Below are 19,869 nucleotides of genomic sequence, written 5' to 3'. Positions count from 1 at the left end.
TACTGTCACTGTCGTCTGTCGTCACTACGGCACAGGCCCTCGCAGGGTGGCTAGCGACTGGGAAAACCCGGAAATGTCATGCGATTTTTAGGAACAGGGATAAGTTGGGGGATTTATTAGGTATTCAGGAAATAATTTTAATGACATACCATTTTTAACCGCGTAGTCGTAACACATTTTATGCTAAAATCAAGTTTGAAAAGTAGGGGTTCCTTTTTTTGTGCGCAAAAAGCTTACATGTTGCTTTGAAAGTCTGTGTTTAACTACAAATTATAGTATACAAAAGCATGCCAAATCGCACTTTGTTTGTGTATTACAATTGTGAGTGTCGTACACTAATGTTCACTGTTGAGGTTGACATTTGTACAATATAAACACCCCTTTTTTTTTACTTTTTAATGGGACTTCATAATCAAAAATATTAACGTAATCATAATCAAAAATATTAACGTAATTCATAATTTAAAATGCAACAAGTTTTCAAATATTTTATCACTACTAGTGATGGGTCGATTCCGATTCCGGAATCGGTCGGTCCCACCTATTCCAGTATAATCGTGGGATTCAGAATACAATGGTTTTGGAATCGACCATGACCAATTCCTGCATTGTTTTTAAGTTTACAAAATACATCTCGTACGCAACGTAAGAAAATACTAAAATGAATGCAAATATAATTTTTAAACTACATAATACAATCTTTTTTACGGAACTGATTTACGAATTACGGTAATTAACATATTTATTTACTTTCACCGCCATTTTCCCTATAGTACAAACGCAGTATCTACTTTCCCGCTTTAAGCGAAAGCATTTTTCGGAAATTACGTTGCAGCAGCTCTGCATTTAAATGTAAACCTTCAAAAATAATTAGACAAAACCATAAATGTTTAAAGAAAATTATGTAAATGTAAACGGCAAGTAAAATAACGTAAACGTTAACTATTTGATCATGGCAGCTACATTTGCCATTGTAAACAACCTAATTTTTTGTTTGTGCTACCGGCCATGGTAAACCATACGGCCATGAACCAAATCTTTGGTGACGTGAACGTGAAAATTAAGATGTTTCACATCTCTGCACTTTAAACTTTAAAGAATTAAAGGAAATAATTTTTGAACGAGATTTTACCCAAATTCACAGTGGATTACTGTGACCATATTAAAATAAGTTTAAAAGCAACATAACAATCTGCTGTAAATCGGCGTTCTTGTGCGTGTTCAGCGATGCTCTTTTTACATTAGATATAGTTTGGAAAGGCAGTTGGCTAATCTGAATTTCCAAACATTTCTGCTGAAACGTTTGTAAATTTTTATTACTAAAAATAAACAATCTTTTGAAAGTAGTTGTTTTAGTTCAACAGAATTGTTTCCGATAAATTTCTGAAATGAATTATATGTTAACACGCGATTATTTGAAGTGTTTTAATATTTTGTGTAAGAAAATCTCACCATAAAATGTGGAAATTTTGATATGCTAAAACATGCACAGAATGTTCTTAGTCAAGAACCGAAAATTTATTTTCACTTTACGGTTGTGAAGAACTGCAAGACTGGATGGATTTATTCTTTTCACCAAGTGAGATAATTAAGTTCTATGTGGTGCATATTTGTTTCTTGTCATTTCCATCATAATGAGATAATAAAGTTTTATTTTTACATTTCCCCCTTTTTATTTTTTTTCGCCCAGGTCCCTTGAAATATGTATCAACGAGGTAATATTGTCATTTTATTTGGATCATTATTTAGTTGTGCTTGAAAATAAAATTCTTAACCTAAATGTACAAACCTCTTTTTTTACAATTAATTAATTGAGTTGATAATGTAAGGTATCTAAAGTTGGTTAAGTTATAACATTATTTACAAAATACGTCATAAGACATCTTTGATTATTGGCAGTGTTTGAACACATGTTTCGTCTAACTATATGCAAGGTTAAAAGGCCAAATTGTGCGAGAAATTCAAGGTAGCATAACTTGATGGTAATGAACATACTTTTTAACATTATATAAGCTGTATATAATGTTAATTTCTGCACAGAAAATGAAACACAATGCAATTATATTTTTAAAACCATAAACAACCCTTTTTTTCTGAGTATATTACTCTGTTGAACATTGTCAGCTAAAAATTAAGGAATCGGAATCGGATTCGAAGAATCAACCCTTTAATTTAAGAATCGAAAATGGAATCGGAATCGGTATATTTTAGGAATCGGCCCAACACTAATCACTACTAGTGAAAAAATTCTGTGAATGGTTCAAAACACTCCATATTTGTGGCATTTCAACCTTGAAAACAAAATGATATTTGTATTCGTTTAGTCACACTTACCAGTAGAGGGAAATAATAAATAAACGTTAGCAACCATGGACTAAAACACAAAACAGGGACACTCCATTGCGATGGCCATTAAAAGAAATGAACGACATAGTTTTTAACAGTGTATAAATTATCTTATTTACCAGCATATGAATCTCAGATTTTATGCAGATTTTTTGTTTATTAAAATGAATGTACTCACTGCCACCCATATGCGAATTTCCCATTTTGGATTTTAAAAATATATCATTGCCCTGTTGTGGTTGACTAGGTGCTTAAATAACTAGCCTGTTTTTAAAAAATATTTTATGAGTAAGTATGTTTTGTTTAATTTCAATTTCTCAGAAGTACATGTGTGAAGCATCATGAACAGGATAATAATAAGTCTGCCACCAGTCGTGTTTCAGTAACTGACGTGGCTGTCTGCCGCAAGGCTGGCGCTCTGCAAGAAGGGAAAACTAAAAATAAACCAGCCAGAGAGTGAGAGAGAATTTGGGTGGAAGGGGGGGGGGGGGAAGCACTTCTTTCTGTTTTTTGTGTGTCTGTTTGTTTCTGTTTGTTTGAGGGCTTGTGGCCAGGCAGCAGTTTTTACAGTTCTCCTTCCCTCTCATCGTCCGGGAACTGGGGCTGTACACAATCATCACATTTCTGTTTCGACTGATTTTAGTGATGCAGCTATGCTTAAACATTGTTTTTGCATGATATTTCCTACGTTTTCTTCTGCAACATTTCATTTGTGATAAAACTGCTGAACTGATAAAAAATAATTGACAAGGAAATTGTTCCGTGACTACGGAAGTTAAAGAATTCACCCGAAAATTGGTGAATTCTAGCAGCGCCCAGCACCAACTTGTGTCTAGGCGGCCATCTTAACTTTTACTGTCCTTTGTTGGATACACAAGCAAGGAGAAAGTTTTGTCCGCACACAACCAACAACAAAAAGAAAAACACTGTTACATGTCCATGCTCCGAGCACAAACAAATGATAAATATATACAAAGGGTCCTTTTTTAAAGTCACTGAACATCCCGCCCACCTTGAAATAAATATTTCAACTTATTCTTGGGGTAAGGGGCACAGCTTCACTATCGGTCGAGTAACAAGTCCCTGGAGTGTACGGAGTTGTGCCACACCTACCACTCCATCAGGACCTGGAAAAGTTTTTATCACTCGTCCAAGTCTCCAACGAAGTGGAGGCAAGTTAGGGTCTTTAATCAACACTAGTGTGTTGGGTTGCACATTCACGCCAGCTTGATTCCACTTCCCCCGCACCTGCAGCTGATGCAAATAATCTTTATGCCATTGCTGCCAGAAGCATTGGTGAGCTTGTTGCAAAAGATGCCATCTTGAAAGCCGATTCATAGGCACCGAAGTCTCTTCAGGTAAGATTTGAGGGGGGCCCAGAGTGAGGAAATGACTTGGTGTCAGCGCTGTCAGGTCACTCGGGTCTGTTGACAATGGGGTCAGCGGCCGTGAATTCAATATGGCCTTAACTTGGGTGAGGACTGTATTAAACTCCTCATACGTCAACAGCTGACTGCCAATCACCTTACTCAAATGAGCCTTGACAGACTTCACCCCTGCCTCCCACAGTCCTCCAAAATGAGGTGCGCCTGATGGATTGAAGTGCCATTGAATTCCATGGCTGCCCAAGGCATGAGTGATAATATTGTTGTTGGTTTTATCTCCAAGGAAGGACTGCAAAGCCTTCAGCTGATGATTAGCACCAACAAAATTTGTTCCACAGTCACTGAAGATGTCTGTGCAAGAACCACGTCGGGCCACAAATCTACGAAATGCAGCTAGAAACGCTTCATCTAATGTACCAATATCATTGTGTCTGCAATGTGCATTTGCGCGGAAAGTAACGTAATTCGGCATTTTGTTAAGATATGTTTACGTAGGCAGGCTTGGAAGTAAACTTAAATTTAATTAGTTAACGTCGCTGTAACGAAAATAGTTTACGTCCTACTTTATAAATGTATGACTGTTGAAGTAACAAATGGAAAGATCAAGCTTGGAAAAAATAACATGTCGTATGTAACTTAACCTCAATTTTTTTGTTTTGCAATTGTTATTCTGTTTCATGTTGTGATGTTTTAAGTTAAGATAGTTTCTGTTCGTTAAATAATCTTAGTTACTGATATGTTAGTATCCATTTATATTCAGTGGTGGTGAATTTTTTCAATAATGACCACACAGGAAAGTCTTCCTTTCAGGAACAGTGGTTTAATGAACCTTATTTTAATGATTGGTTACATAAAGTACAGGGTGACAAATATGCAGCCTCTTGCTTTCTTTGTTGCAAGGTGTTTTCATTGTCATCAATGGGGCGGACTGCAATTGTGAGTCATATGAAAGGAGCAAAAAACACAAACTTATGCAAGAGCAGTCAGCAATCTTCTAATATGCCCAGCTATAAGTTCATCTTAACATGCAACAGATGGTATAGTTGCTATGACTCAGTCTTTCAGCTCAAATTCAGCTCCTGTTACAGCAGTGAAAAATGTTGGATGCATACCAGTGACTGTTACAGAAATTACAAATGTTACAAGCATGCCAATGCAGTCTCTTGAAGATCCAACTAAACTAGGCGTCTGCGAGCAGAAGATTTTCACTTCGAGTCGAGCTCGAGCGAGTTTGCTAAAATACTCGCGAGTATCGAGTCGATTTTAATTTTTTTTTTTTTAGGTTATTGCACATAAATTTACTGTGATGGAGTAATAAAATGTGAGAACTTTTGAGAAAAATATGGAAATAAAAAAAAACATTATCATTGTTAGCCTACTAAATAGACCTACATTAGAGGTCTGCGAGACTAAGAATTTTACTTTGAGCCAAGCTCGAGCGAGCCTACTTGAAAGTTCTCGAAGCTTGAGCTTTTGTGATACAGTTACACTTTTGGGAAATTATTTTTACCTTAAACTTAGTAGGTATAATGTTTGAATAAAGTATTAAAATGAAGTGGGCTTATTAATTTTGGGTAACTATTTACAGAGTGCTTTTATAATTTGCACTGCTAGGAAAAAAAACATGTTTTCCATTGAATCTAACCTGTTTCCATTGGTTCATTAGTAACTGATATCATCCAACTAACATAACCACAGTTTTCAAGTACGTATATGTTTGTGTAAATGTAACATATCTTTGGAATAATTTCATCCTTGTCAATTTTTCTGGAGTCGTTACTGAGCTTCAACTAACACCAAAAATCATGTTGTTTGAAAAGTACATTCACATTGTTTCAACATTTCCACTTTTCGGCACAAAAATTCTGAGATGGATTGTCATAGAGTATTAAATTCTGTTCTTCAATCTATCATGCAGAAAAATAATTTGTTCTGCACGTTCAGGAGTTAAATTAGCTCTACGATTGGAGATGGTGTTTACAGCAGAAGAGAAGCGTCTCTCGCTGGCAACCTGTGTGGCTGGAATGCTTTAGTAAAATTCTTGGTAAATATGTAGAGTCGCGGTATATGCGGAAAAAAAAGCTAAAATTCCGAAAATACTTTTATTCTATGCTCTTTCACTTTCTCTTTTCAAATCAACCGGCGGAGATAAGAAATTCCTAATACTTTAGGAATATCAAATTTTTTTATTTTCATCACAATACCTGGGTATTCATGCGGCGATCAACATTGTTTCTGGTTTACGAGTATCTATTATGTTTCTTATTGGACAATTTTGTCACGTGACAGTTCCGTGATTGGCCAGTATTCAAATGAACCAATACGTGATTATTTATTTATTAATGTTCCGTTGGAGGTATCGCGACGTAGGTGAACGACTACATCATTTCCTTCTAATGGCAAAGGAAATGTACCCGCCTCCAACTTAGGTGGGTTTTTAACGTTTTCAATTTTAAAGTTATTTTTTATTTGGATATTTTTGCGCAAGTAATAAGTAACAAAAATATTTTACGTGAGTTGTTAATGTTCATCATTTGTCCGGGTTTGTTAGGTCAGGTCAGTTACATTATAAATACATACTTTAAAACTAAAGAACCATTGAAATTAATTCACATTATTTTTTATGTCCGCTTAGTTTGAAAGTATTAATAATGTAACTGACCTGACCTAATCGACCATTTTATTTATTACGCATTCACGAACACACGGCAAAATAACAAAAATGGCGTCGGTCTAATGGTTGTACAGGTGTTGTATTGCAAAATTAAAAAATTCTATATCTCCTAAAGTATTTGGAATTTCTTATCTCCGCCGGTTTTAATGAAAAGAGGAAGTGAAAGAGCATATAATAAAAGTAATTTCGGATTTTTGGAATTTTTTTTTTCGCAAATACCGCTACTCTACATGTTAAAAATAAAAAATTGGATATCTCCTAAAGTATTTGGAATTTCTTATCTCCGCCGGTTGATTTGAAAAGAGGAAGTGAAAGATCATAGAATAAAAGTATTTTCGGATTTTTAGCATTTTTTTTCGCATATACCGTTACTCTACATATTTACCAAATTGTTTAACCTCAAAATTAGTGTCAAATATCTGTAACTTGTCATTAAGTTAATTCAATTTAAAGTAATAAAAATAGAAGCATTTTACTTAGTTCAATTTACACTTGCAAAAAAAAACTTACGCACAATAAACCTACATGGAAATTAAAGTCTTTTTCAATGTCCTGTAGTCTGAAATATGTTTACTCATGTCATCAAATGTAGAGCTGTACTGAAGAAGCCGATTTTGCAAATATTTAGTTGAATCGGCATTTCTGCCAACTTCCAATACTCTTGTTAATTTTCGGCCGATATTACTGAAAAACGAAGGAGACTGCCATAACCTAAAAATCCACGAGTACCCTTTTCACTTTTCGTAGTAGTACTGCATTCTTTCAGATCACATTATTTCTTAGCAACATGTGCCAACCGTACATATCAAGATTTAACATCCTTTTTTTTTTTCAATAATGTTCTTTAATTTTATATGTCCTAAATAAATACATTACCATCACGGTAAATACACATCTCGGTTATTACGGCAACTATAGTGCAAATGTGGTAACTATCATGCTTCTGCAGTAGTTATGGTATCTACAAAGAATCTTTAGTTCTTTTTATGGTAATTATCTTAAGATAACTATTGGAATTGTACTGTAGTTATGGTACATCATCCATATTTCTTCGTAAGTTGTTCATTTGTCTTTTCTTCATATTTATATTTACGTGCGCCATTACTGGCAGGAACTTTCATAAAAATTTCAAACGGGACTTTATATCACACATTTAATGGCGTAAATGATGAGACCCCGGACAATTTAAACGCTTTTTACAGTAAAATGCGGGAAATGTTTCCGCATAAATCGGGAAATACTTCCGCATAAAGCAGGAAAGTGATACATTAATGCTATGCGTAAAATTATAGAAGTAAAAAAAAATTAATCACGGAAATTCGTAAATCCCGGGTACGTAAAAATGATGTGTTCATGTATACGGTCGATCATGTTACATTATAAAGTAAAGGATAATAGTGTTGTAAGACTTTTATTCCGATATAATGAGAGTCTTTTTTTTTTATAGGTACAGTGCAAGAAAAGCTCGCTCGAATTTCGAGTTGTTGAAAAGCCACGAGCTCGAGTTCGAGTATTACTAAAAAACTCGACTCAAAACTCGAATTTCGAGTACTCGCAGGTGTCTAAACTAAACCTACTGGTATTCATAAGTATTTGCTAAATGATGACATAACAAAAGCAGAAATGCTATGGGCAATGCAATGTGTGATGACTCACAAATCCATGCGAAGTGCTGCTACAGATGTTAATCTCTTTGTTCAGATTTTTCCTGACAGTCAGATAGCCGCAAAAATGAAACTGCAGATAGACAAAATTGCATACACTATTGTCTTTGGTTTAGCACCATTTTTCAAGGTAGAAGTTCAGAATTTGTGTAAGGATAGCTATGTAGTGGTTGGATTTGATGAATCTTTGAATAAGGTAAACCAGCGGCATCAAATGGACATTAACATTTGTTTCTGGGACAGTGTTAAAGATGAGGTGACTGTGCGCTATTTTACATCAGCATTCTTGGATCGTTCAAGAGCAGTAGACCTTTTGAAGGCATTTCAACAATCAATTTCACCACTAGATTCCAGGAAAGTTGTACAGATTTCTTTGGATGGTCCAAATGTAAATGTAAAGTTTTTAATGGCCTTGAAGGAGTCTATGAAAGATGATGAAAATGACGGAGTGCTACTCGATATCGGAACATGTGGCCTCCATACTAAGCATTGTGCCTTTAAAGCTGGTGTTGGTGGCACAGAATGGAATGTAGTGCCTTTTTTAAGGGCACTTTACAATGTTTTCAAGGATGTTCCATCTCGGCACGCTCAGTTCACATTGATCACTGGCTGTAAAGTATTTCCTCTCAAGTTCTGTGCTGTACGCTGGCTGGAGAATGCAGGTGTTGCTCAAAGAGCTATTGATATTTGCCTCAAGTCATTGTTTATGTTGAAACTGTTCAGAAAGAGAAGTTGGAACCTTCAAGTGCTAGTTACAAAGTTTGAAAACTGAGGTAAAAGACCCTTTGCTTGGCCCTAAATTAGCATTTTTCAAAACTCTTGATTCAGATTGTGAACAATTTTTGAGAGAGTTTCAGTCAGACTGGCCTCTCGTGCCATTTCTCCATAGCGCATTGAGTTCTTTGGTTCAAACTACATATCTTGGGAAGATTTGTGAAGTCAGAGTCTGTGAAAATGTCTGTTGATGTTGACAAAAATGATAAACTTCTTCCAGTCAAGAACATTGACATAGGCTTCAGTACAAGTGCAGCTATAAGAAAATGCAAAGGGCTTAAAGAGATTGACATTTTGAGGTTCTGCAATGATTGCAAAAAAGGACTTCAAAAATTTGTTAAAAAGAGGATGACATGTTCCCCACTGAAATTTAGCTTACAAAAGCATTGTCATGTCTTGATCCAGCAATAGCAGCAGATGATGTCGTTGCAAGTAAATGACTCAAAGACATACTCGGAATTCTACTTGACAATAACTGGCTGGATGGCACAACTGCAGATAAAGCAATGCAGCAGTACAAAACAGTTTGCTCCAAGAGGGATAACAAAGATGCATTTAGCACATTTGTTAGATCAAGATATCGTGTGGACCACTTTTGGAAAAATTTATTGAGTAGTGTTGACAGTGAGACTGAAGCATTTTGGAAAGTGCTTAAAATCATTCTCATTAGGTCGCACCGTAATGCCAGTGTTGAGAGAGGATTTTCGGTCAATGCAGATTGTCTTATAGACAACATGAAAGAAGAGACCCTCATAGCACACCGATGTGTGTATGATGCTGTCAGCTAGCTATCTGGGTGGGATTCAGTCAGTGCCACTTACCAAGCCTATCCTTCACGCAGCATGCAATGCAAATGCTCGTTTCACAGAAGCCCAGCAGGAACGCAGAGCAGCAGCATCAGCCCAGTTAGAGGAATCTCGTCATCGAAAACTAAGCGATTTGGCTGTGAAGGAACTGGAAGCCAAGAAGTGTAAAATTCTTGAAGAGGCTCGTGCTGAAGCCAGAAAAATTGATGATGAACTTGCTGGTTTAAAAAAACTGTGAAGCTATGAAATTAAGTGCTGTGCTTACTGACAACATATATCGGTGTTCTTATATTAATTTTAACCAAATTGATTGGATGTTATATTATTTTACATAATTTGAGCTAATAATTTAGAGTTTCTAAGTTTTTCTTTGATGTAAGTTATTCCAGCGTACCTTTTTCCGAGAAAAATTTCCACATTTGTGCAGGTATAGTAATATATTTTTAAGTGTAATTTAGTATTACAAAGAACATATAGACTTAGTATAGAAAATGAGTTAAATATTCTGGAAAAATGAAAATAAATTTCTGGAAAACCTGGAAATACCCAGGAATTTTATTCTAGGGTTGGAGTAGTCACCCTGTCACTACGTCATCCACATAAGTGTCAGCCACAAGGACACTTGCTGCAGGAGGGTACCTTGGTTTCTCATCTTCCGCAAGTTGGTGAAGTGTTCGAATGGCAAGAAACGGTGCTGCAGAGACACCATATGTTACGGTTTTCAGCCAATATTCCTGGATTGGGTCCCTTAAGTTGGAGCGCCAAAGGATTCTGTGATAGTCCTGTTGCTGTGGATCCAGTATAATTTGTCTGTACATTTGCTGGACATCAGCGGTGAAAGCAATCTTATGGCATCGCAAGCGAAGAAAAAGTTTACTTATGTCGCCTTGTAGCTTCTTTCCTGGTAGCAAGGTGTCATTTAAGGACAGTCCAGATGACGTCTTTGCCGATGCATCAAAAACAACACGAAGTTTTGTGGTGGTGCTGTCAGGTTTTAAGACACAGTGGTGAGGGATATAGTAACCCAGTCTCACATTATGTTCTGCTTCAGCCACTAGTTCCATGTGACCCTCTGTAATGTAATCCTTCATGAAGTTTTCGTACTGAGACTTGAGCTCTGGTTGGCGACATAATCTCTGTTCTAAATTTTCCCAGCGCCTTAGTGCTCGAGATTTTGACTCTCCCAATTCTGGGGCCATGGTTTTGAATGGCAACTTGACTGTATAGCGGCCATCAGTTCCTCTCTTGTGAGTAGTTCTGAAGATCTCTTCACACTTAACTTCTTCCGGTGTTTCAGGGATCACATCTGGAATTTCTTCGAGTTCCCAAAACTTCTTTATGGTATCTTCCAGTGGCACAAGTGAAGCATGAAAACATGTTGATAATCCAGACACTGAAGACCTAGACGTCGATTCGATTTTTCCCATGATCAACCACCCAAAAATGGAATCCAATGCTGTTGGAGAGCCAGGAATGCCTTCGACACGACCACCAGTTAACAAAAGAGGGAAAATTTCGGCTCCAAGCAACATTTCGATTGGACCAGGTGTTCCAAAGTGGGGATCTGCCATCTTCAGATTCGAGAGATGTTTCCACTGCCCAGAAAAAATATGTGTATTAGGCAACTTCTCACTTATTTTGTTTAGGACCAAAGTGTCAAGGGTGAATACTCTAGCATCATCAACGATGGGATGTATCTGACAAAAGGCAGTTCCTCTCACAGATGTGACAGACACACCGGAAAGACCCTGAATCAATCGTGAACACTTTTGTCGAGGCAAGCCTAACTTCTGAAGGCACTGGCTTGTAATGAAATTAGCTTGACTTCCCGAATCCAGCAGCACTCTACACTTCTGATTGTTGCCACTAGCATCTCTAACACCAACAGTGGCTGTTGCCAATAAAACACATGATGGACCAGTACTGGTCAAAGCTGACGTGGGAGGTTGTTCAGGGATATCATCAGTCAACTGCACCTCTGTACTTAGCTCATTGTTTTTCTCCAAGTTTTGGCTGGATAATACTGAGTCTTCAAAATGTAACAAGATATTATGACGTGATCCACAAGTTCTGCAGTTGGTCTTTGAATAGCAATCCTTGGCCTTATGAAACTGCAGGAGGCAGTTTATACACACCTTCAGCTGTTTTGCAAATTCAAATCGCTGCTTAGGGGAGGCTTCCACAAATTTGGAACACTGAGACAATGAGTGATGGTCTCACACAGCATACATTACTGAGACCTTTTCTCCCCTGAATGACCTAGAAATGAATGTGTGGAGTGAGGCCCCGAAGATCTCCAGTTGGGTTGTTGTTGGCTTGGTTTGTTAACAGCCTTCAGTTTTTGTACACTTCCTAAAGACTGCAACAATCGTTGTCGACCTTCCAAAAAGATGATAAATTGTTCCAGTGTTGGTATCTGTGCCGGGTCTGTTAGTGTCAACTCCCAGTCTCGTCTAAGAGTCGAATCCAATTTCCTCTCTAATAGATAGAGTAACAGGGGATCCCAAGTATTCACAGATATGCTGAATACCTTGAGGGCAACAACATTTTCCTGGATAGCTGATAACAGCTGTACTAGGGTAGATGAACTTCCAGTGACTGATGGGGCATTGACTAGTGCCTCAATGTGGCGATTTATAATGAGCCTCTTATTATTGTATCGCCGTTGGAGAAGCTTCCATGAAATCTAGTTATCCTCTGTTAGAGGGAGGGACTGTATTAAAGACAAGGGTTCTGCTTCCAATGACAGCTTCAGATAAGAGAGTCGTTCCACATTCGTGAGTTGCTTCTGTTTTGCAACTAAGGTCTCAAATAGGTTGGAGAATGTTTGCCATGACTTGATATCACCACTGAATGATGGCAATTTAATGGTTGGAAGGTGCACTCTAGGTGAGTCATGAGAGGTGGATGATGAAGCATGTGATGAGCTGGGTAATGGTATCCTTGCAAAGGAATCAGAGATTAACCTTATCTTGTAGTATAAATCATCAAATGTATCCAACCTTTTATTATGCTCCTCTGAATCAAAGTCAGTGATCTGCCCTGAACTGGCGGCAATTAGGAGATGGTCCTCCTCAAAGCCCTTCCGTATTTGATCCAAGTCCCTGTAGGTGGCCTCCAATAGCCTCTGTTGAGATGGATCAGATGCAGCCTTCTCTGCAAGGGTTGATGCTCTTTGCAGACCATTTTCTGACCGCGCAAGCCTGAAGTAAACAGCTGTCAAGTCTGTAATTTTTTTTTTTTTTTTTAAGGTTCCTCTGTTCCGTGTTGACCTTGAACTCAATCCTCCCTACCGCCCCTCCCCCACTTTCCCTTTCTAACGCTTCTTTGTTACCGCCCGGGTCTTTGTTGTCGTTAGTCTTTCACTCCTTCACCCCAAAAAAAAAAGTCAACCCTGTCCCGGCGGGTCATGAGAGTGACCGCGATCCGCATGACGTCAGACAAAGGACTCGAGACAAGACAAAGAAAGATAAACACCGGCACGCGTTAATTGTTTTCTAGAACTTCGAAGCACCACTAAATTTGCTGTAGTTCTGATTTTACTACGCACTGTAACAACAGAACGTCTATTGTTTCCATCTTGCTTCTTCCACAAATAAACCGAGACGCACCGGCTCCCGCGCGTGCCGCGGACGTCCGCGTGTCTTCTACTAACGACTGTATCTGAACCGAACCGCCGTAAATATCACTACGTTCGTGACCGATCCGGCCAGGAGGACCAAATTGTTCCGTGACTACGGAAGTTAAAGAATTCACCCGAAAATTGGAGAATTCTAGCAGCGCCCAGCACCAACTTGTGTCTAGGCGGCCATCTAAATTTTTACTGTCCTTTGTTGCATACACAAGCAAGGAGAAAGTTTTGTCCGCACACAACCAACAACAAAAAGAAAAACACTGTAACATGTCCATGCTCCGAGCACAAACAAATGATAAATATATACAAAGGGTCCTTTTTTAAAGTCACTGAACAGAAATGGTATGGTGTCTTCCTTCTCTCTCTTGAGGAAGGAGATGGATATGAAAATAAACAAAAAATAAGAAGGGAAACATGGGTATAAAAAGTTTTTTTATTTATTTAGGGTTTTTAATTTATTCCAGATTAAATTAGCAGAAATCAGGTTTGTAGTATTGCTGAACTAAAGTACATATTGGCATTATTTTCTGTTATTTTGGTTTTTTCTCAATTCACCAAATAATCTTACCCTGTATTCAGTTGGAAACTATTACATCGGTCCATCACTAGTCAATGTGAATGTTGAATGATACGGGTGTTGCAGGCGGTATGGCGGGCACCGCGGTGCCGATGTCCGTGGGCAGCCAGATCACGGGGCCCGGGGGCATGAAGATGTTCGTGGTGTCGTCGAGCGCCATGAGCTCGGGCACCGGGGGCAAGCCCATCACCATCACAGTGCCGGGCCAGCAGGGCGGGCCCCTCAAGACGGTCACACTCGCCAAGCACCCGTCCCTGCTTACAAGCGGCGGCCAGATATTGACAGTGCCTTCCCAGGCTGGCCTCACCAGCACCCAGGTATTTCCTCACCTCTTGCAACGATGCTTCCTTGCTCATACTTGTCGAAGGCAATACTTGTGAACTGGTGTGATTATAATGATGGTTGTGTGAAATAAGTTATTTCCTCGTGGCACTTACAGTGCCTGTTAGTATATACGTAGTTGCAACAAGGTGTAGGTCTGGGAGACATAATTTATGCATTGACTTGCCAAAACATTTGTATATATATTTTAAAATTAGAATTATTTTAAAAAGATGGAATAATCCAAGTTAGCAGGGTCAAATCCCCTTTTAAAAAATACGAAAAGGAACCTAAAAAATGCATTTTTTTCATAAATTTATTTTTATACCTTTTTTTATATAAAATTACTTCAGTCACCTTCAAAGTACTCTCTTAAATTCAATGAACTTGTTGAGTATTTTTTCTCAATGTTTAAAGCACCTCTGCAACTGTTCAACTTTGATATCTCTTTGCGAAGCGGTTTTTACCACCTCCACATCATCAAAACACTTTCCTTTTGGATTTTTCTTCATTCTTGGGAACAGGAAAAAGTCGCACAGGGCTAGGTCAAGCGAATACGGAGGGTGGGGAAGGACAGACCACCCCTGAGAGGCCAAACAGCAGGTCACTCATAAGGTCGTGTGTGCGGGGGCTTTGTCGTCATGAAGGAACCTGTCACCTGATCGCCAAAGTTCCAGGTGTTTCCTTCGGGCATCCTCTTTGGAATAAAATTGCTGGTTAACAGTCTGGCCAGGTAGAACAAATTTCTGGTGCACAATTCCACGTACATCAAAAAAGATAATGATCATCATCTTAACATTCTACCTCACTTGTCTTGCTTGTTTTTGGTCTTGTGGGGGGGGGGGGGGGGGGGGGGGTAGTCTTTCACTAGCAATGACTTTGGTCAAAAAGTTAGGATCACTTTCAACCTCTTCAAGTCCTGGCTCCAATTCAGTCTGATGTTTTTTTGATCCTGTTTGAGAAGGCAAGGAACAAATTTAGCGGCAACACGTGTCATTTGCAAATCCGTTGGCACGAGCTCCAGCTCACTCCTGTCTCTTCTGAAACTTTATCTATCGTGAAACAATGATCCTTGATTTTTTGGCTGATTTTTTCAACATTTTCACTGTTTTGATATGTTGAAGGGCGCCCAGAACGAGCATGGTCTTCAACACTCACGACGTCTGGGCAGGGAACTCTCTACTACGTCTAAGAATGGCAGTGTGCTCTCAGTCTGTTTTGTTTTTGTTTTTTTTTTTGTGGGGGGGGGGGTTATCCCCTGATAACCTAATTCTATTTAATTTCAAATATTACTTTCATTTTATAACAACGAATGTTTGTGTTGTAGTAGGGATGGGACGATTCCAAAATTTTCTTTTACGATACCCGATTAGCGAGTCCTTAACAAATCCTTTGATTCTCAATACTCGATACTCACCTAGTTAACTTAATATTAAATAATTCAAATTCTATTTGCAACATTTTTTTTCAGCTTTCAATACATGTATGATGTAGCATACATCATAAATTCAGATTTATCAAATTTGAGTACACAACTAAGTTATTAACATTAACTCATATAAATGTTTACATCATCAGAAGTTAATGGCTCATATGTCAAAGGGGTCAAACTAATCTAAAATTTATTTTGTAATACAGAATAAACTATAAAAAAAAATATTTTAGGCTTTCCTTGAGCAGTATTAATTATTTTCGTTCATACAACTTGCCTAACTTAGAGAAGGGTACTAATTAACTAAAAAATTTGTGAAATGAAAGTGTTGTACTTGATTGTGGTATTTCAGCGTTAAGTTACATTTAAGAAACACACACAAATTCATTCGTTGTTATTTCAGCGTTTTGGTCAACTTTGACATTCGGCTTTGTGGTAACGACCCAACAAAATCTATAAAACACTTTTGACCAACTAATCATCATCGTCACACCATTCGAAAATGAATGTTTGTGTACATTTTTCCGCTTTTTGGCGCGATTTAAAATGCTTGTGCTGCCCCGTACGGCTGGTTGACGAAGTAAAGATAGTTCCCAAGGTCCCCTTTAAGAGTTTCCAGAGCCTGGTACCTGGTTCGCCCGATAATCTGCTTGATGCTACGACGCTGTTCCAACTATATGCCAGGGCCCCCGGCTGACGTGGTATGGCCACTCACGTAAGGCTGTTCCAAACACCGTTTGCCACCGTTCGCCCAATCATCTGCTTGCTTTTGTATTTATCCGGTGTCGCTGTTCCAAGCTGACGTCAGTGCCCCGAGCGGTGTGCGTAGGCTTTAAAACTTCGCCTGTTTGTCTCATCTATCCAAACATTATGCCGGAAAGGAAAATAAACGCTGTAGTTTTGCGTATTTTTACAGTATATTTTTGGGTTTAACATTATAACGTGAGCATGTGTAAGCTTTTGTTTGCTTTAGTGCAATTTTGGTTAATGTTCAGTGGTGGCCATGTTGCGGTGTTTGTTTACGAGTGACGAGACTAGTCTTTTACCCAGTATTTAAATTTTGCGTAAAAACACTGCGATTTCGCGTTTTAATACTAAATTTCATGTAAAAATGCTGTGTTATGGCGATTTCGCGTAAAACTGTATTTTACGGTGATTTCGCGTTTATCGTTATTTAATCGCGATCACGAAAAGAACAGGCCCCTACTAATACGCAGTGATAATTTTTTTATAAATAATTTTTGTACTTTGACTTGTGTATAACATCGACCCAAGTTTTAAATATTGTTTATTTGGGGAAATATGACTGTGTTATATATGCATCTAATCAGTCATAACCCCACTCAACTAGTCGTTAAATAATTGTATCTGACAGATTTGCAATGTTGTGAAATGATTTTTTTTTTTACATGCGGGAATTGACTTTTATCACTGATTCTCGATTATTAAAGTAGAATTGGTAGGTATCAATGAAATTAGGAATTGGTTTTCCCATCCCTAGTTGTAAGTACAGTTAATCTGGTTCATAACTTATTCAACATTTGAAGTTAAGGTATAACGGTTCGTTATATAAAAAATAAATAAAAAAAGATGTTAAGCGCCAATTGTAGTTTGTTTTTTTTATTTTCAAAATATAATGCTGTACAAACAAATCCAATCACTTTCAAAATATATCTCCCTCATTCAACTCGTACATCCGCCTGTCGAGAATTGCTTGCAGCTCGGGCGATGAGAAGTAATGGAAAAATAACGTAGGTTAAGTCCTTCAGTAACATCTTACTGAAAGTACACAAAATCAGTGCGGCCTCAAACGTGTCTGCACCCAGCGAAAATGAATTTCCCCAAGAGCCAGACGCCGACGAAAATGGTCACAATTTCTAATTAAATGGCCGAATGAAAAAAAAAATGTTAGATTAACTTAAAACTCGGCATGGCTCTGACCACCAATGTTAAATTTATCCTTCTCAATGTTACTACATATTTTGTGAGAAGCCACCGAAAGTGCCCTCCTGGTGCAGCGATCGACAGACGACTGGTGAAATCATGGCACTGGTTCCTCCACGCAGGAAGGGCAGTCACATGACCTCACCGACCGATTTGCTTTTTGGGATTTTAATGGTTGTTATTCTTGATGTAATTTTTTAATTGGCATTCACCTACTAATAAAAATTGAGATTTTTTTTGCCAAGTGAGCAAAATGAGACTTGTAATTTGAGCTGTTGTTTTTAAGTTTGAGCGTGTTGCAGCAAACCATCTCGATCGGCGGGAAGCCGGTGACGATGCAGGTGGCGACCGGGAGCGGGCAGAAGACGGTGACGCTCGTGCCCAGCTCAGTGGCGACAGGCGGCGGGCAGATGATCACTTCGCCGACGAATCAGACACAAGGCGTGGGCCAGGTCCCGGACAGTTTGCCGCGAGTGATGGTGGTCTCGCGGCAGGCCCAGTCGCCCTCCACCATGGGCACATAATGAGACGTCATTGCGTGCTGCATGCATAGACACAGTGCGAGAAGATTTTTTATTGTGAATATACATATTGTGTACATATTCATGTGTTAAAACAACTGTACCTGCGCAGTACTGTGCTGCTGCAACATTTTAGCAAAGGGCGAGGACAAAAATGTTCACCTTTGTGGGTTCTGTAAAAAACAATGTGCGTTTATTTATCAGTTTTCCTTCTTTGTTTGATTCTGTAAATACTCTGAAGTATCTTCTTATGAGTTCCATGTGGACTGTTCATAAGGGCAAACTTCACAGTTGAAAGTTTGGTGCAGTAGTTAGCCCTGATGCCATGAAACTGTTATTTAGTGTAGAATATACAACTGTATTTACCCGTCAGTAAAAGTTGACTGTAAATTATGTTTCTATAGTAAAGTAATTTTATATTAAAATTATTTTGATGCATTGCAAAACTCTACCAGAAGCAAATGTCAAATTTTTATATTTGCACAAATTTTATTGTATCTCAACACATTTTAAATACTTGCTTCTATTTTTTTTGCTGACTGTATTAAATGTGTTTTGCAATGGAATCGAAAATCTCTTCACTGTTGGTTTATTTTTGTTTCTGTCTGTACAAAAGATAGCAGTGCACATAATTGCATTATGACTGGTTCTTTATTTCTGGGCTAATAATGTGTGTGTTGTAATTTATAAGTTATTTCCATTTGCAGTTAAACCCCCTCCTTTTTTTGCACTTCTTAGGGCAACAGGAAAAACTGTTTAAAAAAAGAGAGAGAGAGAGAGAATTAAACTGTAGTAAGTGTCAGAATGGACTTGGAAAGTGGTGAAAATGTAAGAAATTGTAAAAATAGGAGGAATGGGGTTGTAATGAAGTTCTACTATAAACACATGTGTAGGTTACCTTAATTATTGAGGCACATATTGAAGTCATAATTTCAAAATATCCCATTTGATATTTAAACCTTTTTGTTAAATGTGAAATAAATTGATGCACTGTTTAAGAAAACAACTAAGAGCAATTGTGTTTAATTATTTAGTTTGAGAGACTGCCTGAATTACTGATAGGTCATAACATCTAGTAAAACAATGTGAGTAAACACAAGCATGGACATTTTTTCTGCCAATTGGTGATTAATTTGTAGTGTAAACTGCAAAAAAAATTGAATTCGACAAGTAGTAGTACTCAAAATACCGTATAAACCCACGTACCACCCGCCCCCGGGTAAGACCAGCACCCTTATTTTTAGAATGCCTTGGTAGGAAAAAATGTTTTTATTGCAAATCTGCACGAAAAAAAAAAATAATTTAGTCGTGATTTAAATTTCCTTTCAAACAGTGAAAAATTGTACTTATTACAGTCTCGGCATTTGTGTTAAAAGTGTACAGAAGGCAGGCAACTGCAATGTGGCAACATTGTGCGAGTAGAACGTGGCATCAGTGCGCACGATCAATACGGCATGTGACCTTGCCCAGCTCCCAGCTGTTTACAGTTACAATCTGCCACGTCCATTATCGTGCGCTGGGCAATGACCTCGTTCAGACAACTAAACAATTAAGCACACAAGTCCTAGCCACGCATAATAAAAACTACAGTGAAACCTCGTTTATTCGTTCCCGCATTGTAGAATTTCCCGGTTTTATTGTTCAATGTCCGTGGTCCCGAAAAAATCCCGCAAGAACAATGTTAAAAAAATCCAGTTTCCATCGTTTACAAATATTTTTTAACCCGGTTTAACGGGTTGAGCTTTACAGGCTTTTTACCGATTTCACATTCAAATTCCCGAGAAATATTCC

The 19,869-nt window shown here is 38.1% G+C and overlaps 1 protein-coding gene across 1 annotated transcript in view; it reads left to right on the top strand.

Annotated features, from left to right (window-relative positions):
- The window catches only part of LOC134538439 (host cell factor 1), a 246,133-nt gene extending 227,660 nt beyond the window's left edge, over positions 1–18,473 (top strand). Inside the window, exons 12-13 of the mRNA XM_063379766.1 lie at positions 13,927–14,177; positions 17,860–18,473. Coding sequence (XP_063235836.1) covers positions 13,927–14,177; positions 17,860–18,081 — 473 coding nt within the window. The 3' untranslated portion in view covers positions 18,082–18,473. The remainder of the gene's footprint in view (positions 1–13,926; positions 14,178–17,859) is intronic.
- The last annotated feature ends 1,396 nt before the right edge of the window (positions 18,474–19,869 follow it).

The sequence above is a fragment of the Bacillus rossius genome, chromosome 13, assembly GCF_032445375.1.
Source record: "Bacillus rossius redtenbacheri isolate Brsri chromosome 13, Brsri_v3, whole genome shotgun sequence".
Lineage (NCBI taxonomy): Eukaryota > Metazoa > Arthropoda > Insecta > Phasmatodea > Bacillidae > Bacillus > Bacillus rossius.
Note: the sequence above shows the minus strand (reverse complement) of the source record. Positions and strands in the feature narration are given on the sequence as shown.